At 42.8% G+C, this 27,363-nt stretch overlaps 2 protein-coding genes and 1 long non-coding RNA gene across 11 annotated transcripts in view; 2 read left to right on the top strand and 1 right to left on the bottom strand.

Annotated features, from left to right (window-relative positions):
* The window catches only part of Zcchc10 (zinc finger CCHC-type containing 10), a 41,395-nt gene extending 39,709 nt beyond the window's left edge, over positions 1-1,686 (top strand). The window contains exon 5 of the mRNA XM_069993735.1: positions 432-1,686. Coding sequence (XP_069849836.1) covers positions 432-705 — 274 coding nt within the window. The 3' untranslated portion in view covers positions 706-1,686. The remainder of the gene's footprint in view (positions 1-431) is intronic.
* LOC138807909 (uncharacterized) lies at positions 582-12,759 on the bottom strand. Of its 4 annotated transcripts, none has more exons than XR_011366337.1 (4): positions 12,712-12,759; positions 11,964-12,052; positions 11,435-11,570; positions 582-667 (listed from the first exon to the last, which is right to left on the bottom strand). It is a non-coding gene; the product is annotated as an uncharacterized lncRNA (long non-coding RNA). The 4 variants fall into 4 exon arrangements; XR_011366335.1 differs by having other exon boundaries at positions 11,503-11,570; XR_011366336.1 differs by lacking the exon at positions 11,964-12,052 and having other exon boundaries at positions 11,503-11,570; positions 12,692-12,752.
* Positions 12,172-27,363, top strand: part of Aff4 (ALF transcription elongation factor 4) — a 64,338-nt gene continuing 49,146 nt past the window's right edge. For 2 of the 6 annotated variants that reach the window (XM_069993727.1, XM_069993722.1), the window contains exon 1: positions 13,278-13,428. In XM_069993727.1, coding sequence (XP_069849828.1) covers positions 13,421-13,428 — 8 coding nt within the window. In that variant the 5' untranslated portion in view covers positions 13,278-13,420. Of the gene's footprint in view, positions 12,470-13,031; positions 13,178-13,276; positions 13,429-27,363 lie in introns of those variants that run through there. The other 4 variants (XM_069993723.1, XM_069993724.1, XM_069993726.1 and 1 more) reach the window with 4 other exon arrangements.

Raw genomic sequence — 27,363 nt, 5'->3', positions numbered from 1 at the left:
CCATGTATGTAGCAAGGCCTTGGTATTCATGGGGACATGGCTTTCAATGAAACTGACTTGAAAGACAGCCGATACTCAAGATGTGAGTTCAGTACTGCCCTCAAATATTCCATTTTCCCTTTAACACCAGACACATGAACTTTGAGCTTGCTTTGGGGTACCATTTGCTGTTTGGGGAGGCAGATTTCCATAAAATTCATGGCAGAAAATACTCAGCAAATCACACAGTGATTTAAACACAACTCAACCATCACATGGGCCTGCTGAGAATGTACTTCTTCATATAAACTCAGCCGTGTAATGTGTGCATGGGAACGAAACACTTCTATTTAAGTTTTTAATTAAATTATTATTTTATTATACTTAGTCAAACTGCATGTAATAAATCCAGGAACAAGAGGGCTTACTATATAACATTCATTGTCTAATAGGTCTAAGAGTGTAACTAGTTCCAGTAGCAACAGCAGTGACAGTTCAGACAGTGATTCTTCATCAGAAAGTGAAGAAACCTCTACCTCATCCTCCTCAGAGGACAGTGACACAGATGAAAGCTCTTCTTCTTCTTCCTCCTCGGACTCATACACCACCTCCTCGTCCTCCTCCTCTGATTCAGATTCAGACTCAGACTCCAGTTCTTCCAGTAGCAGCAGCAGCACAGATAGCAGCTCTGAGGATGAGCCACCAAGTAAGAGGAAAAAGAAATAGAATTGCTCCTTCCATACTGGGCAGATGGACTGAAAACCAGCGGGACACTCGAAGGGGAATTTAGAAAACATTCAACTAGGTTAGCTGACCAAAATTTCTAGAGTTCAAAGGTTTCTAAGTGTTTCATGTTGAAAAGACACAGAGTATTAATAATGGATTATATGAAGACTTATTTTAAGGTGGATCTTTTTTTAAAAAAATCTTGAAGATGTAACTCTAGAACTTGATCAAAGCTGAATACCAGTAAGTATGTTTTTGTGATGGTTTTTTTTTTTTCCCTGTGAAATAAATTCCATACTTAGTTAAATGTTAATGGAAGGTATGGGATGGGTTTTCAGGATAATACATCAGAATATTTGGCAAGGTATTTTTGTTCGTAATGCTTTTGGCTGTGTTTATTATGTAAGATTTATACATTGTCACTATAAGGAGTTTTCCTACCATTAATAAATGTGCTCTCTGTTTACTTTTATGTTCAGAAAGCTATTCTACTTTTTGTCCTGATTCAAGATCAAGGAACCTATTAATATATTTAGACCTTTTGAATGCTAGGTCTCAAGTTGTTCTGTCATAGTATTCATTTCCTCTGGTTCCTGAAGTTCTTAGAGTTACCCTTCTGAAAAATTCTAGTAGAATCTAAAAAGGGACAAAAATATGAATCTAAGAACTCTTAATTTTGGTGCCTTTAAAAAGATGCAATGTATCAGAAGAGAAAGCAGCCATGTAAAAGGCTAACCTAAGTAAAAATGCTTTAAATATATTTATGTATTAACATTCTATAGAAAGGTACCATTCAGAAGGGAAAAAGGAGATAATTTTTACAAAAAATTAGGGCAATGCCGGTTGTCTTTTATTAAGAATTTTTTTAATGCTTTCAATAAAGATTGCCTCTTACCAATTTTGCATTTACAGTGTGATAGTTTATAACTGGTCATCTATGACTTTCAACTGCATTAATACAAACAACAAAGGTTAATCTGGTATGTTTACATAATATATACACAATTGAAGCCTAACATGAAAATTAAACAAAATACTTCATAATGTTTCTTTCTTTCTTTTTTTTCTTTTTGTCAGACCTGGGGCTTGAACTCTGGGCTTGTGCACTATCCCTCAACTCTTCAGCTCAAGGTGAGCATTCTACCGCTTGAGCCACTGCGCCACTTCCAGTTTTCTAGTGGTTTTATTGGAGATAAGAGTCTCATGGACCCAGTGCCAGTGGCTCACACCCGTAATCCTAGCTACTCAGGAGGCTGAGATCTGAGAATCATGGTTCAAAGCCAGACTAGTCTGTGAGACTCTTATCTCCAATAAAAACCACTAGAAAATTGGAAGTGGAATTGTAGCTCAAGCTGTAGAGTGCTTGCTTTGAGCTGAAGACCTGAGGGACAGAGCCCAGGCCCAGAGTTCAAGCCCCATGACTGACCCCACCCTCCCCCCCCCCAAAAAAAAAACAAAAACGAGTCTCATGGGCCTTCCTGCCCGGGCTGGCTTTGAACCTCGATCCTCAGATCTCAGCCTCCTGAGTAGCTAGGTTTACAGGCGTGAGCCACCAGCGCCCAGCTTTTTTTTTTTTTTGGTCAGTTGTGGGTCTTGAACTCTGGGCCTGGGTGCTGTCAAGGTCAGCACTCTGCCACTTGAGCCATAGTTCCACTACTGTCTTTTTGGTGGTTAGTTGGAGATGAGAGTCTCACAGACTTTCCTGCCAGGCTAGCTTTGAACTGTAATCCTCAGATCTCAGCTTCCTTTTTTTTTGGTCAGTCATGGGGCTTGAACTCTGGGCCTGAACGCTGTCCTTCAGCTCTTCAGCTCAAGGTGAGCACTCTACTACTTGAGGCACTGTGCCACTTCCGGTTTTCTGAGTGGTTTATTGGAGATAAGTGTCGCACAGAATTTCGTGCCCCGGCTGGCTTTGAACCGTGATCCTCAGCCTTGAGTAGCTAGGATTACAGGCATGAGCCACTGGTGCCCAGCACAATATCTTTCTTTTTTCTGCTCTTCCTTCTTTCCTCCCTTCTTGTTCTTCCTCACTTTATTTTCTTTCTTTCCTTCATTTTTTCCTCCCTCCCTCTCCTTCCCTCCCTCTCTCTCTCTTTCTCTCTTTCTTCTTTCTTTCTTTCTCTCTCTCCTTCCTTCCTTCCTTCTTCCTTCCTTCCTTCTTCCTTCCTTCCTTCCTTCCTGCTTTCTTTCTTTCTTTCTTTCTTTCTTTCTTTCTTTCTTTCTTTCTTTCTTTCTTTCTTTCTTTCTTTCTTTCTTTCTTTCTTTCTTTCTTTCTTTCTTTGTCTTGAACTCAGGTCCTAGTCCCTGAGCGTTTTTGCTCAAAGCTGGTGTGCTACCATTTATGCCATAGTTTCACTTGTGGCTTATTTTGTGATTAAGAGTCTTATGGATTTTTCCGCCCCAGCTGACTTTGAACCACAATCCTCAAACCTGAGGAGTTAGGATTACAGGTATGAGCCACTGCTGCTCAGCTTACAATATTGTGTGTGTGTGTGTGTGTGTGTGTGTGTGTGTGTGTGTGTGAGCTTACAATAGTGTGTGTGTGAGCTTACAATAGTGTGTGTGTGAGCTTACAATATGTGTGTGTGTGTGTGTGTGTGTGTGTGTGTGTCTAGAAGCTTGAACTCAGGGCTTGGGCACTATCTCTGAGCTTTTTTGCTCAAGGCTAGCAATCTTACCACTTAAGCCACAACTTCATGTCTGTGGTCTTAATTGGAGATAAAAGTACCAACAGATTTTCTTGTCCCATCTGACTTCAAACAATGATCCTCAGGTCTCAGTCTCCTGAGCAGCTAGGCTTACAGGGGGTGAGCCACCGACACCTAGATGATAAATCCATTAAAAAAATTTCTTTTACTTGTTTTAAATTTACTTTTATATATCTAAAGGAAAGAAATCTCAAATAGAAAGTAGTGTGTACATAGAGTGTATATGTAAATAAGAAAATAAAAGTTGCACCAATATAAAATCAGATTTTAGTGTTCATTGGTGGGTTTCCCCCTTGGTGTAAGTGCTTAAATACATTGCAAGTAGTGGAGAAAAAATAATGATCTGGATTGTGATAACCAGCTTCCAAGATGGTTTCCAGTGACTCTCATTGTGGTAAGTTCCTATACTGGATTAAGGCTATCTATGTGAGTAATAGAATGGGACAAAGGTGAAAAGGTATGACTTCATAATAGTCTTCTGCATTCTTTCTGGGGTAATCTGGCATCTATGCCACAAGAATATGTTAGTAGCCTTGTGGAGAGCTCAGGAGGCTGAGATCTGAGGATCGAGGTTCAGAGCCAGCCCAGGCAGGAAGGTCCCTGAGACTCTTATCTCCAGTTAACCACCAAAAAGCCAGAAATGGAGCTGTGGTTCAAGTAGCTTTGGGTACAAAAACTCAGGGACAGAGTCTAGGTCCTGACTTCAAGCCCCATGATGGGCACAAAACAATAACAACAAAGTCAACTGGAAAGCAGATCCTCCATTCTCAACCTTCAACTAATGACAAGCTTTTAAGGGACTTCAAGCCAGAGCTGCCCAGCAAAGCCACTTGATTTCCTGATCCACAGAAATCGTGAGAAAATAATTATTGAAGTAAGCCACTTTTGAGTATAATTTGTTAGGCAATAGCAATAAAGCCAGGCCTACACATTTTGAAGCTAATGGTTATCAAAAGACTACATTAAAGCCTGGGTGTCAGTGATTCTGGCTGTAATCCTAGCTACTCAGCAGGCTGAGATCTGAGGATCTTGGTTCAATGCTAGCCCAGGCAGTAAAGTCAATGAGATTCCTATCACCAATCAACCACCAAAAAACAAAACAAAACAAAACAACTGGCTCAAGTTGGTAGAGTGCTAGCCTTGAGCAAAAAAAGCTCAGGGACGGTGCAGTTTAAGCCCCAGGACAGGCACAAAAAAGAAAAGAAAGAAAAGCCTGGTGCTGGTGGCTCATAACCCTACCTATTCAGGATTGTAATTCAAGGCCAACTTGAGCAGGAAAGTTATCAATTCCCAGCAAAGGGCATTGGAGGTGTATCTCAAGTGGTAGAGTGCCAGCCAACCTGAGCAAGTTGTAAGGGCCCTGAGTTCAAACCCTACTATGGTCAAAGGAGGTGGGAAGAAATGAAAGATAATGTTTACAGGAGGATTATTTTTGTTGATTCACTTTTCTTCAGAAGGCATTGTATTAATCACCCTCTAAAATGCTCCCCTCCCCAATCCCTGCCTCCTGGTTTTCATGTCTTTATGTACTTGTAAAGTCCCCTTCCACACTAAGGCTGACTATAAAACCAACCGGATGTTGCAAAAATGAAGAGTGTGACTTATGAGACTAGCTCATAAAGGATACTGGATTTTTTTTTGGGGGGGGGGGAAATGTCGTTTGTGGGGCTTGAATTCTGGGCCTGGACACTGTCCCTCAGCTCTTCAGCTCAAGGCAAGTGCTCTACCACTTGAGCCACAGTGCCACTTCCGGTCTTCTGGTGGTTTATTGGAGATGAAAGTTTCTTCCTGCCTGGGCTGACTTTGAGCCATGATCCTTAGATCTCAGCCTGAGTAGCTAGGATTACAGGGGTGAGCCACCGGTGCCCGGCTGATACTGAAAATTTTAAATGGACTCATCCTACTATAATTTTTTTCCCACAAAAATAAACGTGTAAAGGAGGATATTATCAGAGTATATTTCAGAGTAACTGATTTGCTAATGAAGCATGCAAAATCATTTACTGATGGGGAGTTGAGAATGAAGTCATGTTTGATTGCAACAGCCAAAGAACTATATCCAGAGAAAAATCTAGATTGGTCAGCATTGAAAACAATAGAGACAGTGTTAATAATCAAGAAATAAAGCAAGGTCCCTGTGGCTCTAGCCTGTATTCCTAGCTACTTGGGTGGCAGTTCAAGTTAGCCAGGGCATAAAATTCTGTGAAGCTTTGTTTTGGCCAATGGCTGGGTGATTTGGTGTCTGACTGTTGTCACCAGCAACACAAGTGGAAAGAATAGCAGTCCCGGCCAGCCAAGGAATAAAGCTAAGCACTACTTCAGAAATAACCAATGAGTAAAAGGGGCTAGAACTGTGGCTTAAATGGGAGAGTTCCTTAAAAAAAATTAGTGTGCATGTTTGTGTGTGTGTGTGTGTGTGCGTGTGTGAGAGAGAGAGAGAGAGAGAGAGAGAGAGACACCTGCTTGCTGGTCTGAAAGCTTCAATTCAGGGCCTGATTGTTGTCCCTGATTTTTTTTTTTTTCTTTCTTAAGGCTAGTCCTCTACCACGTGAGCCACAGCTCTACTTCTGGCTTTTTTAGGTGGTTTACTGGAGATAAGAGGCTTTCCTGCCTGGATTGGCCTTTTTTTTTTTTTTTTTTTTTTTTCTTTTTTTAAGGGGGAAGATCCTGAGTTCAAACCCCAGAAATAAAGCTAAATGTCCTAACTTGATCCACCACACAACAGTTCTAAAGCTTATCACTAATAAATTATTATAATGATTATTTGAACTCGGGCTGAGATGGGAATTTTTTTTTTTGTAATTATGGCAAACTGTTATAAAAAATTTACCACTTTAGCTGCTTTAACTTAGTTCAGGTTTTGTTTATTTGTTTCTTTTTTGTCAGTCATGGGGCCTGAACTCTCAGCCTAGGCACTGTCCTTCAGCTCTTTAGTGCAAGGCTAGCATTCTACCACTTGAGGCACAGCACCACTTCCAGCCTTTTCTGTTTATATGGTGCTGAGGAATTGAACCCAGGGCCTCACGCATGCAAGGCAAGCACTCTACCACTGAGCCACCTTCCTAGCCCTTCAGTTGTATTATGTATGTTCATATTGTTGTGCAACCATCACCACCATCTACCTCCAGAATTCATCTTGCAAAACTGACAATTCTTTTTTTGGGGGGGGGTCCGGTCGTGGGGCCTGAACTCTGGGCCTGGGCGCTGTCCCTCAGCTCTTCAGCTCAAGGGTAGTGCTCTACCACTTGAGCCATAGTGCCACTTCCGGCTTTTTTCTTTTTGCTTATGTGGTGCTGAGGAATCGAACCCAGGGCCTCAGGCATGCAAGGCAAGCGCTCTACCACTGAGCCACCTTCCCAGCCCTCAAAACAATTCTTAATATCCACCACTTGCAACTACAAGGCTTGAAGTTTGAACTCAAGCCCTCATGCTTGAGCCACACTCCTAGACCTTTTTGCTGTCAGATAGGATCTTGAACTTTTTTGCTTGTATGGGCCTCAGACCATGATTCTCCTAGTTCTGTTACCCAAAGAGATGGGATTATAGATGTGTACCACAGCACCCCATTTGTTCTTTGAGATAGGATCTCTTAAGTTTCCCCCCTGGCTGGCCTTCAATTATGATCTTATCTTTATTACTTAAATAGTTAAGATTACAAGCTGCTGTGCCCAGCCCTCTACTTTTTGTCCTTATGAATCTGACTACTTTTGACACCATATGTATGGACCTATGCAGGTTTTTTTTTTTGTTGTTGTTGTTTGTATGTTTGCTTGTTTGGTACTAGTCCTGGGGCTGGAGCTCAGAACCTTAGCACTGACTCTGATCTTCTTTTGCCCAAAGCTAGTATTTTTACCACTTGAGTGACAGCACCATTTCTGACTGTTTTTGAGTTTTTTTTAATTGGAGATGAGAGTTTCACTGGCTGCCTGGGCTGACTTCCAACCTTGATCCTTAAATCTCAGCCTCCTAAGGAGTTAGGATTACAAGGGTGAGCCATGGGTGCTCAGCAATAATTTTATTTATTTATTTATTGGCCAGTCCCGGGGCTTGAACTCACTTTGGGCACTGTCCCTGAGCTCTTCAGCTCAAGGAGAGTGCTCTACTACTTGAGCCACAGTGCCACTTCCAGTTTTCTGGGGGTTAATTGGAGATAAGAGTCTCATGGACGTTCCTGACTGTGCTGGCTTTGAACTGCTCTACCGGTTGAGCCACAACACCACTTCCGGTTTTCTGGTGGTTTATTGGAGATAAGAGTCTCACGGACTTTCCTGCTCAGGCTGGCTTTGAACCTCGATCCTCAGATCTCAGCTTCCTGAGTAGCTAGGATTACAGGAGTGAGCCACTGGCATGGGCTAGTCATTGTTTTCTTAAGTTAACATATTTCATTAAGCATAAGGTCCCCATATATTGTAGCAAACATGTTTCCTTCCTTTTCAAAAGCTGAATACTATTCCATTGTAGTTATGTAACATTTTGTTTATTCATGTATCCATTGGTGGACACTTGATTTGTTTCTACTTTTTGGCTATTATGTATACAATATTACCAGATAGTGTGAAATTATTAAGATGCTCTTAGGAACACCTAAGAATTGCTGGGTTCCTGGCTTAAACCTAATACCCTAGCTACTCAAGAGGCTGAGATCTGAGGGCTCTGGTTTGAAGCCAGCCTGGGCAGAAGTCTGTGAGACTCTTATCTCCCATCCAAATGGTGGAGTGAAGCCAAGAGAAGTGTGACTCCAAGTTCAATCGTTGGAGACATGCACGCGCGCGCGCACACACACACACACACACACACACACACACAAAGAACATATAGGTGGGCTCATGCCTGACATCTGAGGATTGCAGTTCAAAGCCAGTCTAGGCAGGAAAGTCTGTGAGACTCTTATCTCCAATTAACCACCAGAAAAATGGAAGTGATGCTGTGGCTCAAAGTGGTAGAATGCTAGCCTTGAGCAAAAAAAGCTCAGGGATAGCATGCAGGCCTTAAGTTCAAGCCCCATGATCAAAAACAAAAAAACAAGAACATATAAGAACAATATATAAACTTGGCACTGGTGGCTGTTGGCTCACACCTGTAATCATAGCTACTCAGGAGGCTGAGATCTGAGGATCATGGTTGGAAGCCAGCCTGGGCAGAAAAGTCTAAGAGACTTTTTTGGGGTCTGTCATGAGGCTTGAACTCAGGGCTTGGGTGCAAGACTTTTTTTTTTTTTTTATCTCCAATTAACCAGCCCCAAACCACAAACAGAGGAGTGGCTCAAGTGGTAGAGAATTACAAGTTGGAGCCACCAGTGCCCAGCTGAAAACTTGTATAGTGTTAGGGCTGGGGAGGTGGCTCAGTAGAAGAGTGCTTGCCTTGCATGCATGAGGCCCTGGGTTCGATTCCTCAGCACCACATGAGCATAAAAGGCCGGAGGTAGTGCTATGGCTCAAGCTTTGAGCTGAAGAGCTGAGGGACAGCACCCGGGCTCAGAGTTCAGGGCCCATGACTGGCAAAAATGAACAAACAAACAGAAAACTTGTATAGCCTGCAAAGCCTAAAATATTTTAGATCTTTAAAAAAGTTCACTTGCCCTTAGGTCTAAATGAAGATAACAGGGGAAGAGGAGAGAGAAAAGGGCTAAAGTCCAAATGTTCACTCACCTGAATTCATTAGTCATGAACAGATATATGTAGGATCTCCAGCAAACAATGGAGAAAAGTAGCTTTCTGAGCTTGCTTTATAGGCTGGTGCTGTCCCATTTGAACTATATCTCCAGGCCTGCTTTTGCTGGTTAGTTTAGAGATGGAGTCTTAATGAACTATTCTGCCTGGGCTGGCTTCAAACCACAATCCTGGGCTCATCTTGAACTGTCCATCTTTGGATCTCAACCTCCAGAGTAGCTAAAATTACAGGTGTGATCCAGAATCAGTTGAGCTCTTTGTGCGTATGTGTGCATAAGGACTTGAATTCAATGCCTTCCACTCGTAGCTTTTTTTTTTCTTTCTCATGGCTGATACTTTGCATCTTAAGCTATGCCTCCAGTTACAGCTTTAATTAATTAGAGGTAAGAGTTTCTTGGATTTGCCTGAACTGGCTTTGAACCTTGATCATTAGCTCTCATTCCCCTGAGATGCCTAATTACAGGTATCAACCATGAACACCCAGTGCACTCTTTTTTTTTGGGTCCGGTCGTGGGGCCTGAACTCTGGGCCTGGGCGCTGTCCCTCAGCTCTTCAGCTCAAGGCTAGCGCTCTACCTCCTGAGCCACAGTGCTTTGGCTTTTTTTTCTTTTTGCTTATGTGGTGCTGAGGAATCAAACCCAGGGTCTCATGCATGCAAGGCAAGCGCTCTACCACTGAGCCACCTTCCCAGCCCCACCCAGTGCACTCTTAATTTCTTCTTTCTATTCTCTCTGTCTCCGTCTCTGTCAGTTTTACGAATAGATTCTGCCATCCACATGGAGCTAGGAATGGAACCCAGGGCCTCAGAGCTACTATGTCACATGGTAGGCAAAGGCTCTACCAGAGCTTCATCCCTAAGCCTCTTTTATTTTTCAGATTTTTTTTTTTAATTCTGGGGATGGAACCCAGGGCCTATCTCATGCTAGGCAAATATATTAATATTATATATAATAGTATATATTAATATATATTTACATTTATATTATATTAATATTATGTTATATAAAGCTACATGTCAGTCTCATATTACTATGAGACTTTTTTTTTTGCCAGTTCTGGGGCTTGAACTCGGCTTGAACACTGTCATTTAGCTTCTTTTCTTCAAGGCTAGTACTCTACCACTTGAGCCCCAGTGGCACTTCTGGTTTTTTCTGTTTCTGTGGTACTGAGGAATTGAACCCAGGGCTTCATGCATTCTAGGTAAGCACTTTACTACATTCCCAGCCCTGACTATATTTCTTTTCTTTGTTGTTTGTTTTTTGGTAGTGGTGGGGCTTGAACTCTGGACCTGGGTACTTTCCCTCAGCTCTTCATCTCAAGGTGAGCGCTCTACCACTTGAGCCACAGTGCCACTTCTGGTTTTCTGGTGGTTTATTGGAGATAAGAACCTCATGGCCTTTCCTGCCCAGGTTGGCTTTGAACCATGATCCTCAGATCTCAGCCTCCTGAGTAGCTAGGATTACAGGCATGAACCACCGGTGCCTGGCACCGGTTTTGAGGACTGATCAAAGTGTGTGTGTGTTTGTGTGTGCGTGTGCTGGTCCTGGAGCTGGAACTCAGGACTTGAGCACCTTCTCAGAACTTTTGTGCTCAAAGCTAGAACAGCTCTACTTCTGGATTTTACAGTAGTTAATTAGAGATTAAAAGTCTCACAGACTTTTTTGCTTGAGCTAGCTTTGAACTGTGATCCTCGGATCTTACTCAGCTTCTTCAGTAGCTAGGGTTTACAGGTGTGAGCCACTCAGGGCCAGGGCCAAAGCACTTTTTTTTTTCTTTTTTTTTGGGTCCAGTCATGGGGTCTGAACTCTGGGCCTGGGCGCTGTCCCTCCGCTCTTCAGTTCAAGGCTAGCACTCTACCACTTGAGCCACAGCGCCACTTCTGGCTTTTTTTCATTTTTGCTTATGTGGTGCTGAGGAATCAAACCCAGGGCCTCAGGCATGCAAGGCAAGCACTCTACCACTGAGCCAACTTCCCAGCCCCCCAAAGCACTTTTTTATACGCACATTTCTTATAATACCTTGATCATAAAGCTCTTTCAAAGCTTTTGTATTTTGTCAAAAATACAAAAAAAAAAAAAAAGTTCTTTCCTCCAGGAAAGGAAAGTAGCTAGGAAACATAAGCTTGTTTTTCAAATGAATAAGAGGTAGCCTGTCTAGACAGTTCCATGACACCCTAGAACCCTGTCTAGTCTGTATTACTTTGTTCCCAGCTAAATTATACCTTGTGGGACGGGCAGGATATTAAAAGGGGGTGCCTGACTATTTTCAGAATCCTTTCATGAAGAAAAATCCTAGTGACAAAAACCATTTAGGACAAGGATAAGTTCCAGACGATTCTAGACATCTTCCTACCTAAGCACAACGCCCCCACGCCTGCTGCCCTTCCACTGGACTTGTGGAAAGGCAGCACTTTTGCACACCTTGGGAGGCTGAAGTCCAGGTTCAGATAGCACCAGAAGACAGGTCAGGGGGCTGTGCCCAGCTTCACCTGTAGGGCAGAATCAGAAGATCTAGCCGGCCCTTAGCCCCGCCCCCTCCTCCTAGCCCCGCCCCCTCCCCAGCTCACTAGCGGGCAGCACAGGAAGGTGTGTGTGTGCGCGCGCGCACGGGGACGTGAAGGCCCCGACATGCCCGCCCGCTCCCTCCCACCCCCACCCCCCTTCCACCGAGGCCCTTCGGGTCGCCCTCAAGCTCTCCCTCAGGCCGTCGGGGCCATGACAGCACACCCCCACCCCACCCCGTACGTCACCATCCCAGGATCCGCCAGAAGCACCTCAGGCCCGCAGGGCCCTCGTCCCCCCCCCGCCCCTCCCCACACTGCCTCCCAACCCCCGCCACCCCTCCCCGTGCTCGCGGGCGGCGTCACGTGACTGTCCCACACCCGCCCGGCTCCGGTCACATGGGCCGCACGGCCGCTGCGTCAGTCAGTTCTGGCTGCGGGAGTCGAGGCGTCGCCGTCACCGTCGCCGCCTGCGGACGGGGCGGGGATCTCAGTGTCCGGGTTTTTTTTTTTTTCCCCCTCCCGTCAGCCCGCCCTCCTCCTCCTCCTCCTCCTCACTCCCTCCCCTCTCCCCTCTTCCCCCCCTCCTCCCCTTCGCCACTTCAGTCAGCCGTCCGGGCTCGGCCCGACCGTCATGGAGCGGGGCGGGACCTCCGCGTCCACCGAGTGAAGCGCGTCGCCGTCGCCCGGCGAGGCCTCCGGATCCGCCGCCGCCGCCCACAGCCCTTCGCCCTTGGCAGCCCGTCGCCGCCTCTCTGGGCGCCTCCCCCCTCAACCCCCCCCCCCCGTCTCCCCGAAAACGCGTCCGGTGAAGGTGGAGGCCGGGCGCCCGTCGCAAGCCGCCGCGGTCGGGAGATGGTTCGGGCCTAGCGGAGCCGGGACTGGAGGTGAGAGAGGGGCGGGTGGACAGACGGACGGACGGACGGACTTGATGGACTGACGGACGGACGGAGTGTGTGTGTGTGTGGGGGAGGGCCGGGGGAAGGGGGGGTAGGGACCCCAGGGGCGGGGGCTGTTCGATCCGGCTTCGAACCCCCCCACACACACCTCCCTCGTTTGTGTGCGCGTTCCCTCCCACCCGTGGACATAAATAAATAAATAAAGACAACCTAACCCAATCCCGGCGAACCTTCCAGGCGCCCATCTTTTTCCAACCGGTTTCTTCCTCTCCTCCTCGCTCGTTTTCTCCTCCTCCTCCTCCTCCCGCCCCACCCCAGGCTCTTGTCTCGGTGACACCTCATCGGCCGATTTTTGTCGTGCTTTTTAATACACCTTCATCATTGACAAAGATTTAATTTAAAAAAAATTAAAGTGTTTTTTTTTTTTTTCTCTCTAGTTAAAGAGAAAATAGGCCTCTGGGTTCTGGCTATCATGACCCCAAACTAGTTCTCGCTTTCCTTCTCGCGATCCTGCGCACCTCCTCCCCCTCCCCCCCCCCCCCAGAACTACGCTGCAAAGAAAAAAAAAGGGAAAAAAAATTCCACCTTACACTAACGTTGGGGATCGACTGAAAATGAGACTTACGGGCGACGGAGCGGAGGAAATCCTGGAATTCTACCCCCTTCCAACTTGAGGGGTCGGCCTGTTACCTGCAGGTTCTCCCCCTCTTCTCCCCCCCCCCCATTGGGTGGTGTTTGGTTAGTGATGTCTAGGCCCAGCTGCCTGAGCTCCGGGTTAAGCTCGTAATTGACGTCAGGGCTTTGTTCCTTCCACTTTGCTTGCTGGTGGTTCCACTCTTTGAGGATGGATGGTGGGGTAGAGGAGTTTGAGGTGTCGCGGGATTGCCTCCTCATTCCCAAACGACGTCGTGGATAGGGTGTGGGGAGTACTGATTGGAAATGTTCAGGTATGGACTTGAAACTAAGTTAAGATTTAGGCTTCTAGGTTTTTGGGGGTTGGTGTGTGTGTGTGTGTGTGTGTGTGTGTGTGTGTGTGTGTGTGTGTGTGTGTGTGTGTGTGTGTGTGTGTGTGTGTGTGTGTCTGTGTGTGTCTGTGTGTGTCTGTGTGTGTGTGTGTCTGTGTGTGTCTGTGTGTGTCTGTATCTGTGTGTGTGTGTGTGTGTGTGTGTGTGTGTTACAATTTAAAATTGTCCCTTTTCTTGCCTGTTGGGTGTTGGGAGATTATAAATTAAGGCCAGTCCTTTTCCAAGTTACCAGTGTTTTTCTTGACCGAATCTAAGCCATAAGTACCCATGAATAGTCTTATGTAGCATTTCAAACATGTGCTGTTTTTTAGGGTTCAGACGGTAAAAAAACACTTGGAGCTTTGTTTCTGTATTGACTCTGAAAAGCTTTTTAAAAAAAATAAAGTCTTTTATTTAACTGCCTTTCAACTTATTGAAATTGAAATATTTATGAGAACTTTCTTAATCTGGGTTTTCTTACGGCTTTTGTGGCTTCTGAGTCTGCTTGAAATCACTCTCAGTCATATGTGCATAAAAGAAGTGTTGGCAAGTGGCCACTTGGTTCTCAACAAAGCTGGCTTCAACTCTTTTAAGGTTTATTTTCCTTAATTATCATTGCATTTCAGTCTCTAGACATAAAAAAAAAGTGTGGTTGTTTTTAATTAACTTTCAGAAAGAACTTACTAAACACCTGGAAGCAGTAAAAAAAAAAATTAATTCCAGCAATGTCACTCAGTTTGTGTCATTTGCAGACTTATTTTTGTCAGCTCTGGTGAAACAGTAGACACACATTAGACAAAATTTGGCTTCAAGTAAGAACAAGGTAGGGTGTCTCTGAGTGACCAAACATTTACTGTTTGCTTGAAAAAAAAAATAGCTGTGGTCTAAGCTCTGTAGTCCAAGCGTTGGCATGTAAAGATGGCTCTACGGTGCTTTGGTGAAGCTGTGGAATTAAGAATTCCTAAAGATAGAATCTTTTCATTACAATTCACTTTCTACTCATCGCATTCTCACATACTCACACATTCTCTTTGTGCTCTGAAGTTATTGTATGCCTTTTGTAAGTTAATATAATAGTAATTTTCTCATAGGCCTTTTGTACTGTCTTTAGAGTATCATGTTTATTCTTCTTTATTCTCTGATGAACAGTATGGTTTTTTTTTTTGTTTGTTTGTTTTTTGGTCAGTCATGGGGCTTGAACTCTGGGCCTGGGTGCTGTCCCTGAGCTCTTCAGCTCAAAGCTAGTGCTCTACCATTTGAGCCAGAGTGCCACTTCCAGTTTTTCTAGTGGTTTATTGGAGATAAGAGAATCATGGACTTTCTTGCCTGGGCTGGTTTTGAACTGTGATCCTCAGATCTCAGCCTCTTGAGTAGTTAGGATTACAGGTGTGAGCCATCTGTGCCCGGCCACAGGTTGATTTTTGAGTGGGATCCTGTTTTGAACTTGAAATTATTGTTGTATCAAATTATCCAATCTGATTTTACAAAAGAGGTAATCTGAAGAAAGCTGTGTGAGCTAGTGATAAATAGGTTTTTGTTGTTTTTGTGCTGGTCACAGGACTTGGGAGCTGTCCCTGACATTTTTTGCTCTAAGCTAGTGCTCTGACACTTGAGCCACAGGCTCCATTTCCTGTTTTGTTTAGTTTTTTTGGCCATTAATTGGAAATAAGAATCTCATGGACTTTCCTACCAGACTGGCTTTGAAAATGATTCTCAGATCTCAGCCTCCTGAATAGTTAGGATTACAGGCATAAGCCAACCAGCGCCCAGTGATAAGTATTTTAAGGGGGGAAAATGAATATCAGATTCAGAAGGTGAAACAAGATGAAGCCTTCTAAAAGTTATATATCTTTCAGTTTTGAAGAGGCAAAGGGGAAATGTATTGGTTTTACGTGTACCTGAAAGGAACAAAGAAAACAGGTATTTCTTCTTTTGTGGCCATCTACTGAATTAGAATGGAGTCCAAAATGTCCAAAGCCTACCCTTTTATTGTTGTATTTTTCATAAAATTGAAGAGGTGTTAAGTATTCAGGAGATGGCTGAATATGAAAGTTCAGTGTGTATTATAAAAATAAATTTATAGGGGCTGGGAAGGTGGCTCAGTGGTAGAGAGCTTGCCTTGAATGCATGAGGCCCTGGGTTCAATTCCTCAGCACCACATAAGAAAAAAGCCAGAAGTGGCGCTTTGGCTTAAGTGGTAGAGCACTAGCCTTGAGCTGAAGAGCTGAGGGACAGCGCCCAGACCCAGAGTTCAGGCCCCACAACCGGACCCCCCCAAAAAAAAATTTCATAAAAACGTTCCTATACAATAAGAAAGGTTACCCAGCTCTCCCCAGTCCTTACTTTATCCATTCTCTTTTGCATTTCCTCTGATAAGTTGGGACACTTTTATTTGATTTCTGGGAGGTTGTTTGCCAGTCTTGGTTATTACGAAATAAAATTACTAAAGACTTCTTAAAGCTATTCTGTCCTGTTACCTTGCTGCTTTTTCCTTTGCTTAAGAAAAGCACCCCACTTGTTTTCAACTTGATAACCATTGTGGTTATTTGAAGTGACACTACAATATATAAAAGACAGCAATAGTAAACATTCTAGTTACTAACTTTTGACTAATCATTTGCATTCCTCTTTGTCTTCATGTTTGTTTTCAGTGGTATTGTATTTTGAGAATTTTAATGTTACTGGTATACAGAAAATATTCTAAAATTAATTTTAAAATATCCAAGAGTGTTTGTTTTTTTTTTCCTTGACAGTCCTGGGGCTTGAACTCAGGGCCTGGGCACTGTCCCTGAGCTTCTTTGTGCTCAAAGCTAGTGCTCTACCACTTGAGTCACAGCACCACTTCTGGCTTTTTCTGAGTAATTTATTGGAGATAAGAGTCTCATGGACTTTTCTGCTTGGGCTGGCATTGAACCACAGTCCTCAGATCTCCTGAGTAGCTAGGGTTACAGGCATGAGACACCATTACCAGACTCCAAGAGCATTTTAATATTGGAACTATCTATTCTGTTTCTGAAGAGGGAAAGTCCTTTTTTTATTCCAGTCATGAGGCCTGAATTCTTGACCTGGGCACTGTCCCTCAGCTCTTCAGCTAAAGGCTAGCGCTCTACCACTTGAGCTACATGTGGCGCTGAGGAATTGAACCCAGGGCTTCATGCATGCAAGGCAAGTACTCTACACTGAGCCACCTTCCCAGCCCCAGAAAGTCTTATTTAATATATTTTCTGCTTCATTATACTTTATTTAAAATTCTGTAATCTGAGCAATCTTAGTGTAATGTTGGTATGTCTAATGAATTATAGTGACTTTTAGTTAGGCAGACACAGGTTAACAGGTTGATTAGTGGGTGCTAGTTTACTTATTTATTTATATTTGTATCTATGTGCTGGTGTTGGTTGGGTTTTTTGTGTTTTTTTTTTGGTGTTTTGTTTGCTTCGTTTTTTTTTTGTTTTTTGTTTTTTTTTTTTTGCTGAGGCTTGAATTCTAGGCCTAGGCCCTGACCCTGAGCTTCTTTTGCTTAAGGCTAGTGTTCTACCACATGAGCCACAGCTTCACTTTTGGCTTTTTGCTGGTTACTTAGGGATAAGAGTTTCATGGACTTCCTGCCTGGGCTGGGTTTTGAACCATGATCCTCGGATCTCAGTCCTGAGTAGTTAGGATTACTGGCATAGGGCCCTCTGATTTCTTGATATTTTTCCCTTTATTTTTATGACTCTGCCTTTTACCTGGCTTTTTTTCTACTGGCTGTTGCATACAGCCAGTATAACCCCTTAATATGAATAGCTTTGAATCTTAGCCTGAGTACCCTTTGTATATTTTTCTGAGTTGACCACATCTGTTTATTTTGATTTCAGTAGCTAATGTGTTAGTCAGTTTTCTGTTGCTATAATAAAATGCCTGAGATAAACAACAAAAAGGAGGAAATGTTTATTTTGGTTCAGATGTTTCAGTTGCTGGTTGTTTGGCTCTGTTGTTTTTAGGCTTGTGATAAAGCAATCATCTTAGTGAAAGTGCCTGGTGTGGTAAATGTATTTACTTCATGGTGGCCAGGAAGGAGAGCAGGAGAGAGGGAGCTATCATTAGACCCATTTTCTAAAGGTTTCTCCATCCTCATCCCCCCCATAGCCTACCACTGGATGGGGACCACACTTTTAACACTTGAGCCTTTTGAAGAGAGAACATCCTCTTACTCAAACTCCTAGTGATTTGTGATCACTAGAACTTCATCTAACCAAGTATCCCCTTTAGATTACTGATTAAGCACTTTAGTTATAAGACACATCCTAACTACATACAGCAAAGAGGAATTTATTGGTAGCATGTTAGGTATCCTATGAATGCTAAGAAAGCTGAACAGCTATAGGAGGACAGCTAGAACCCAGGAATGGCTGGAACCAAGGTTTTATATTTTGTTGAAGCTGGGTGCTGGTGGCTCACAACTGTAATCATAGCTACTCAGGAGGTTGAGATCAGAGGACTACAGTTCAGAGCCAGCCCAGGCAGGAAGTGTCCTTGAGACACTTAATCTCCAGTTAACCATTAAAAGGCGGGAAGTAGAACTGTGACTCAAATGGTAGAGTTCTAGCCTTGAGCAAAAAAGCTCCCAGACCAGACCTTGCACTGGGATCAAGCCCCAGGGCCTGCACTAAAAAAACAATTTTAACAAACAAACAACAACAGGGACTAGCTCAGTGGTGGAGTGCTTGCCTTGCATGCATGAGGCCCTGGGTTCCATTCCTCAGCACCACATAAGCAGAAAAAAGCCAGAAGTGTCTCTGTGGCTCAAGTGGCAGGGCACTAGCGTTGAGCTGAAGAGCTGAGGGACAGTGTCCAGGCCCAGAGTTCAGGCCCCATGACCAACCGAAAACAAAAACAAAACTTTGTCAGGAGCATGTCTTTATCTCATCTGAATTTTAACTCTTTTTCTTTTTGTTGGTGGTGGGGCTTAGACTCTGGGCCTGGGTACTGTCTCTGCTCTCTTTGGCTCAAGGCTAATGCTCTACCACTTGAGCCACAGTGCCACTTCCAGTTTTCTAGTGGTTTATTGGAGATAAGAGTCTCATGGACTTTCTTGCCTGGGCTGGCTTTGAACTGTGATCCTCAGATCTCAGGCTCCTTATTAGCTAGAATCACAGGCGTGAGCCACTAGTGCCTGTATCTGAATTTTAAATCTTCTATCATTACAGAGAGATTGACCTAATTCTCAGTTCCACATCTTAGAAAGGTTCTCATTAAGTTTACATGGCTACCTTATATGTCTGCTTTGGTTAGGGTGCTACATTGTAATATCTTTTATTTAGAATTCATAAGGAAGAAGTAAAGGACATTTCTGTCTCATTTATTCCAAGAGTATTTCATACATATGCAATATATATATATATACACACACACACATACATACATACATACATACATACATACACATACATACATACATACATACATACGGTGGTCCTCAGAGCCTGGGTGCTATCCCTGAGCTTTTATGCTACCACTTGAGCCACAGCTCCACTTCTAGCTTTTTGGTGGTTAATTGGACGTTAATTGGAGTCACAGACTTAACGGCCTGAAACTAGCTTTGAACTACAATCCTCAGATTTTAGCCTTCTGAATAGCTAGGATTACAGACGTGAGCCACTAGTGCCTGGCTTGTCCTTATTTTATCTTAACTTTATTTTTTGTTGGTCATGGGGCTTGAACTCTGGGGCCTGGGCACTGTCCCTGAGCTCTTCAGCTCAAACCAAGCGCTCTACCGCTTGATCCCCAGCATCACTTCCATTTCTGGTGGTTAATTGGAGATAAGAGTCTCTCAGAATTTCCTGCCCCGGCTGGCTTTGAAGTGTGATCATCAGATTTCAGCCTCCTGAGTAGCTAGGAATATAGGCGTGAGCCACCTGCGCCAGGCTTGTCCTTTTTTTTTTTTATTTGACATATTCAAATTATCTTATACATCAGCAAGCATTCTCTTTCTGTGGAAGAAAAACAGTAACCTCTGGATGTGGTCACTAGAAATGAATTTGGGGTTCCCTTCCATAAAAGAAAGGAGAATGTTTGCTTATTTTAAAGGTGATTGATAGTCACAAGTCTGAGCACTGTGGGCTGAATGCTGATGTAACTGATAAACAGTGGTGGGAAAAACCTTCTGAGGGGAAGGGGAAAAGAAATTATTATTTTTAAGTTTGTGCCATATCTTGTTGGAGAAATGGTATAAGGTAAGTGATAGAAACTGAACATTTCTTTGTTGACTCACTTCTTTGCAAATGGAGTGAGTTCTTTGGTCAGCTAACTGAAGATTTTCAGCTCATTCACTAGATTTGTCTTTGGTCTGACACTAAGATTAATACTGAAGGGATTTGGGAGAAAGAGTTTAAGGGGAAGGCAGTTCTATGTTGCCTTAGTTCAAGAGTCCATGAACTTTGATAGACTGAATACAACCTGCTGCCTGATTTTGTCTGTATTTTTTGCTTGGCTTATTTGAAACAGGGTCCTCCTAGTTAGTGTAGTCCAGGATGGCCTGTAACTTGTGATCCTCTTGCAACCTCCCAAGTACGGGGATTAGAGATGTTCATCACTATGCCCAACTGGTATTCACTCATTTACTTATTTATTTTTCAGTCATGGGGCTTGAACTCTGGGCCTGGGCGCTGTCCCTCAGCTTTTCAGCTCAAGGTGAATGAATGCTCTACCACTTGAGCTACAGCGCCACTTCCGGTTTTCTGGTGGTTAATTGGAGATAAGCGTCTCATAGACTTTCCTTGCCTGGGCTGGCTTTGAATCATGATTCTCAGATCTCAGCCTCCTGAGTAGCTAGGATTACAGGCGTAGCCACCAGCACCTGGACTATCTTTTTATATTTTAATTGTATTTTTTTTGTCTTTTTTGTTACTGGGGCTCAAACAGGACGTTCTGCTTGCTAGGCAAGTGCTTTGCCACTGAGCTACATCCCAGCCCTATATTTTTTTGATATTAGGAAAAATCAAAGGATGTTTTCTGGCAAGTAAATATTATAGGAGACTTAAATTTCAAGGTCTGTAAATATGATTTTATTGGAATATGGCATACCATTTTGTTTATGTGTTGTCTGGCAGGTTCTGCTGCAATAAGAGCAGAGTTGAGAAATTGTGACTATATAGTCTGCCAAGTCTAAAATATTTACTTTCTGGCTCTAAAAAAATGTTGCTTTAGCAGATCAAGTGGACTTTAGTGGTTACTTAGGTCTGAGGATTGCCTTAAAGTAAGTTATAAGATATCTGTTTATTTTATTTATTTTGTGCATGTGCGTGTGTACATGCGTGCATGTGTAGTGCATATCTTGAACTTAGCGTTGTCCCTGAGCTTTTTAACGGAAGGCTAGTGCCCTATAGCTCCATTTTCAGCTTTTTAGTGCTTAACTGGAGACAAATCTAATGGGTTTTCCTGCCTGGGCTGACTTCAAACCTTGATCCTCACATTTCAGCCTCCTGAGTAGCTAGCACTTACAGGCATGAGCCACTGATGCCCAGCTAAGGTCTTTTGCTTATTTAGTGCTGGTTCCTGGGGCTTGGAAGTGAGGGCCTGAGCACTGTCCTTGAGCTTTTGTGTTCAAGCCTAGAGTTCTACCATTTGAGCCACAGCTGCACTTCTAGCTTCTTTCGGTATTTAATTATAGATAAGAGTCTCCTGGACTTTCCTGCCTGGGCTGGCTTTGAGCCACCATCCTCAAATCTTAGCCTTATGAGTAGCTAGGATTATAGACTGAGCTACAGCACCTGGCTCCATTGATGAGTTTTATAAAAGTTATGAATAACTGTTTTATAGCCAGATAGTCCTTTAAGACTTTGCTGCTATGTTTAGACTTGGTTTATTATTTGTTTGTGCCAAGTGCATTATACTAGTGATTTTGCAGTGGTTTAGGTAGGAAAAGAAAGTGAGTAAAAGTGTTTCATGATAACTGTATATATTAATATAGAAAGGCCAACCCAAAAGAACCCTGGCAAAGTGGCTAATACCACTTTACCTGTTTCTGACAATATTTCATCTTTGTAATTAATCACCATGAAATAGCTTATTTGCAATAAATGTGTTTTGTTTCAGACTTCAACAGTGATACAGATATTGAAAAAACTGTCAGTTTCAGTAAGGTGCATAGCCAAAGATGAACAAGGTAGTGTGCCAGAATTAACAAGTGAAAGCTCAGCATTTAAGAAGCGTCAAACTAGCCTAGCGCTGGTGGCTCATGCCTGTAATCCTAGCTACTCAGGAGGCTGAGATCTGAGGATCGAGGTTCAAAGCCAGCCCGGGCAGGAGAGACCGTGAGACTCCTATCTCCAATAAACCACCAGAAAACCGGAAGTGGCGCTGTAGCTCAAGTGGTAGAGCGCTCGCCTTGAGCTGAAGAGCTGAGGGACAGCGCCCAAGCCCAGAGTTCAAGCCCTACGACCGACAAAAAAAAAAAAAGTGTCAAACTAGTCATGTAAATCGTAGTACTTGGAAGGCAAGTTTGAGGCCAGCCAAGCCTACATAGTGAAATCCCATCTTCAAAAACCAAACCCCTTGCACTGCTAAAAAATACCCAAAAAACATTGCCAGGTAGTATGATAACATAGGATTGTATTTCTCTGAACTAGAACATGAAGACTTGGGAGTTATTAATTATCCTTAATATTACATATTTATAAGCATGTTTTACAGGAATGATTTTTATTGGTAAGTTTTATGTTGTGTATATGGGAATTTTACCACAATAAAAAAGAAAATTGTCCCTCTATTACCTATTTAAAAATAAAAGCCCTGACTTAGTGGTATAGTGCTTGCCTACCAGGCATGAAGCCCTGAAAAAAAGCCAGAAGTGCCTAGGCCTGAGTTCAAGCCCCAGGACTGGCAAAAATAAATAAATAAATAAACAAACAAGTAAATGCCCTGCTTCTGTTCCTAGACCATCTAGAGTAATAGGGTCTCCTTTTGTGGCCCAGAGAGGCCTCATATCTTTCATTACTGAAGTCAAAATACAAAAACATACTTAAAAATATAAAACTAATCCAGGACTACTTATTTCCATGCTTAACTACATTGTTGGTCTAATTTTTTCATAACAACAATATCTGTTACATTGTTATTTTATTTATTTATTTTATTTTTTTATTTTTGGGTCCGGTCGTGGGGCCTGAACTCTGGGCCTGGGCGCTGTCCCTCAGCTCTTCAGCTCAAGGCTAGCACTCTACCACTTGAGTCACAGCGCCACTTCCAGCTTTTTCTGCTTATGTGGTGCTGAGGAATTGAACCCAGGGCCTCATGCATGCAAGGCAAGCGCTCTACCACTGAGAAACCTTCCCAGCCCCACATTGTTATTTTAAATTTTACTTTGTATTTAATTTTTAGTCTTACATAAAGACCAGCTCTTTTTTTTTTGTTTTGGTTTGTTTTTTGGCAAGGGCACTAAGGCTTAATTTCAGGACCTGAGCACTGTCCTTTAGCTTTATAGTTCAAGACTAGTACTCTACCACTTGAGCCACATTTCCACTTCTGCCTTTTTGCTGGTTAGGTTGAGATGAGTCTCATGGACTTCCCTCTGGACTGGCTTCAAAACATAATTCTCAGATCTCAGCCTCTGGAGTAGCTAGGATTACAGGCATGAACCACTGGAGCATTGCTGAGTTTATACTTAATTCTACTTTGTATGTATCTATTTAATATTATGTACATTTAACACACACATATATATATATACACACATACACACATACGTGTGTGTGCACGCAAGCACGCGTGCGTGCATGTGTGCCAGTCAGTTCTGGGTTTGAACTCTGGGTTGGGGCACTATCACTTTTCAGTAGTCTTCTCCTCACTTCCTGGTACTCACTTCCCCATCAACAGAGTTTGTTTTGCTTGTCATGCTACATGCATATTTCTAAACCCCAGAACTTCATAATACTAATAGCCTTCAATGTTCTTTTTCTCTTCATTTTGTATTTGTAACTCTCTTCTTGCTTGGCAAGAGCTGTGGTTCTTCTAGACTCTCATTTACTAGTCATTTGCTAGTCTGTAGAAATGAAATTGCTGCACTATTAACTAGCACCAAACCTAGAAATTACAAATTTTAGATAGCCTTTGTTGTTGTTGTTGTTGTTGGTACTAAAGATTAAACTCAGGGCTTCGTGCATTTAAGCTCTTTACTCATTTATGGATAAAGTATTACATTTATGACCATACCAACTTACACACACAGTCTTCTTTCTTTCTTTTTTTCTTTTTTGTTGTTGGTCATGGGGCCTGAACTCTGAGCCTGGGTGCTGTCCCTCAGCTCTTCAGCTCAAGGCGAGTGCTCTACCACTTGAGCCACAGCACCACTCCAGCTTTTTCTGCTTATGTGGTGCTGAGGAATTGAACCCAGGGCCTCATGCATGCAAGGCAAGCGCTCTACCACTGAGCCACCTTCCCAGCCCACAGTCTTCTTTCTTTGCTTCCCAAAGTAGCTAAGATGTAAGATGCTTGCCACCTTCATCAGCTATTTTTGAGAATGGGGTCTTGCCTGAAATAACCCTCCTTTCTACTTTGCCATTTTCTCTTTCCCTTTCCCTTTTCCTTTCCTTTTTACTAGTTTCCCCCTCTCTCCTTCCTTCCTTCCTTCCTCTTCTCTCTCTCTCTCTTTCTTTCTTTCCCTCTTTCTTTCTTTCTTTCTTTTTTTCTCTCTCTCTCTCTCTTTCTTTCCCTCCCTCCCTCCCTTCCTTTCCTTCCTTTCCTTCCTTTCCTTTCTTTCCTCCCCTCCCTCCTTCCCCTCTCTTCTTTTTTTGGTATGTGTGCAAGTACCAGGCCTTGAACTCAGGGTCTCATGCTTTGCCTCATGTTTTGTTGTTTACAGGTTATGCTCTATCACTTGGCTATGCTTTTTTCTAGTCTGCCATTTTCTTTCTCTCTCCCCTCTGCCTTTTTTTGTTGTTCAGGACCTGAACTCAGCATCTGACAGTTTCTCTTATTGGCTGATGTTCTGAGCCATGCCTCCAGCCTGCAGTATTTCTTTTTTGAAATATTTAATATAGTAATTTGTTGTGATGTAGCATTTTTCTAATTTTGACTAAATTCTTTTTCATTTCAATAGTTTAAACTAGTTTCCTGAGGGATAGGCTATAAAAGTTTTGCTTATACAGCAAAGATGTATGCTTTAGATTGACTCTTGTTTAAGTTGCTTAATTTATTGGAACTCAGATTACTGGAATTTTTAGTTTGGGGAAAAACTTTAGTCAGCGATAGGTACAAGAAGAAAATGAAATCTCTAAAATAAACACAAAAATAAGTTAGATTAGAAAAAGGAGATTAGTGAGTTGCAATCGAATGTAAATGATTATAAACAATCAGTTCATTTAATTCTGAGCTTTCTAGCAGCACTGTTAAAGGAAATATTAGGTTGGATGACTTTCACTGTTAACCAAATATTTCCAGGCTGGGAATGAAGCCCTGGGTTCGATTCCTCACCACCACAAACAGAAAAAGCTGGAAGTGATGCTGTGGCTCCAGTGGTAGAGTGCTAGCCTTGAAGCTCAGGGACAGTGCCCAGGCCCTGAGTTCAAGCCCCAGGACTGGCAAAAAAACAAACAAACCCCAAAACAAACAAACAAAAAAAACCTTTAAATTAAGTCATAGAGGGAATTTTGTTCTGGGAAATATGTCTTCTTCTTCTTTAATACAATAAATATGCAAATATTTTTCTTCACTTTCTCACTCCTCTTCCTTCCCTTTCTTTCCTTTGAGATATAGGGTCTTACTTTCTTGACCAGGCTGGACCTGAATGAGGCTCAAGCAGTTCTGTCTCTGTCTCGAACTAGGATTACAAATGCATGCTACTCCTCTTAGTTCATATAAATATTTGTATTCTTTTTTTTTTCTTCTTTTGTGCCACTGGATTTGGAATTCAGGGCCTTGTACTTGCAAGGCAAGTACGTTGCCACTATAGTCACACCCCAACCCATTTTCCCGTTTTTTTAATAAGGTCTCACTTTTGCCCAGACTGGCCAGGCCCATGATGCTTCCCAAGTAGCTGAGCTAGGAGGCGAGTGCCACCACACCCAGTTTTTTATTGGTTGAGATGTTTTTCAGGAACTTTCTTGCCCAGACTGGCCTACATCTTTGATCATCCTAATCTCAGCCTCTTAAATCATTAGAATTAAAAGTGTGAGCCACCATGCCTGGCCTCAAATATTTTTAAAGTGGTTTTCTTCTTTCAGTTTTTTGCTTTGTTTTGCTTTATTTTTGTGTTTGATAATGGGGCTAGAACCCAGGACCTTACACATGCTAATCATGCTACATTCATTATATAATCTTTCAGGATCTGAATGTAGGAAATTTGGAAAACTGGTAGTTAACAGGTCCTTAGACTCTGCTTAACTTTTTTTTTTTTTTACTTTATTTTAATTTTTGGTGCCATCCTGGGGCTTGACCTCTGGTGCTGTCTTAAGGCGTTTGTTGCTCAAGGCTAGCACTCTACTGCTTGAGCCACAGCTCCATTTTGAGCTGCTTTTTTTTTTTTTTTTTAATTTTTTTATTGTAAAGATACTATACAGAGGGTTACAGTTACATGAGTGAGGTAATGAGTACACTTCCTCTTGATTGAGCTGCTTTTTTGATATTGGAAATAAGAGTCTTGCACACTTTTCTGTTCAGGTTGGCTTTGAACTATTATTCTCAGATCTCATTCTTCTCTGAGTAATTAGGATTATAGGTGTAAACCACCAGCGCCCTGCTTGACCCTGCTTAACTTATTTTTGTTGTTAATTTCTTTTATTAGTAAGTATCAGGATATGCACTTTTTTTTTTTTTTTCTTTTGGTCCGGTCATGGGGCCTGAACTCTGGGCCTGGGCACTGTCCCTCAGCTCTTCAGCTCAAGGCTAGCGCTCTTCCACTTGCATCACAGCACCACTTCCGGCTTTTTTCTTTTTTCTTATGTGGTGCTGAGGAATCGAACCCAGGGCTCATGCATGCAAGTCAAGCGCTCTACCTCTGAGCCACCTTCCCAGCCCCTGCTTAACTTTGTATTTTGGTAGCACCATAATCCAGGAGACTGGATGTGAGTAATAAAAAACCTACTAGTTGGTCCAAATACTGAAGGTCGGGCTGGGAAGGTGGCTCAGTGGTAGAGCACTTGCCTTGAATGCATGAGGCCCTGGGTTCGATTCCTCACCACCACATAAGAAAAAAGCCAGAAGTGACGCTGTGGCTCAAGTGGTAGAGCGCTAGCCTTGAGCTGAAGAGCTGAGAGAACAGCGCCCAGGCCCAGAGTTCAAGCCCCACGGCCGGACCAAAAAAACCCAAAAAAACAAATACTGGAGGTCATTCTTTGGTTTCATTCTCCAAGTAAAGCATAGATTCTTTAAAGAATGATTAAAGGCTGGGAAGGTGGCTCAGTGGTAGAGCACTTGCCTTGCATGCCTGAGGCCCTGGGTTCGATTCCTCAGTACCACATAAGCAAAAAGAAAAAAGCCGAAAGTGGCACTGTGGCTCAAGTGGTAGAGCACTAGCCTTGAGCTGAAGAGCTGAGGCCCAGAGTTCAGGCCCCACGACCGGACCCAAAAAAAAAAAAAAAAAGATTAAAATATGTTTCATGTCACCCTCTGGTGCTCATTATTAGAGAAAGCAGAAATCCCATAGTATATTATATAACACTCAACAAGTTATATTGTTATTTACACTTACTAGAATATTATGCAGGTAAAAAATTTAAATATACATTTCAAGCACTTAGATCTCTCTTCTCCCTTTCTCCTTCCTTTCCTTTTCCCCTTCCTTCCTTCCTCTTTGCTTCCTTCTTTCTCCACATTAAATTGCTTTATTTGCATGATACTAAATCGTACAAACCACCATGTTTTATTTTTGGATGTTTGTTTTCTCTAACCACAAAAGAAAGCCCT

Source organism: Dipodomys merriami, unplaced genomic scaffold (genome assembly GCF_024711535.1).
Source record: "Dipodomys merriami isolate MVZ:Mamm:240054 unplaced genomic scaffold, mDipMer1.0.p SCAF_44, whole genome shotgun sequence".
Classification (NCBI taxonomy): Eukaryota; Metazoa; Chordata; class Mammalia; order Rodentia; family Heteromyidae; genus Dipodomys; species Dipodomys merriami.
The sequence above is the reverse complement of the archived record's forward strand: the minus strand, read 5'-3'. Positions and strand labels throughout refer to the sequence as shown.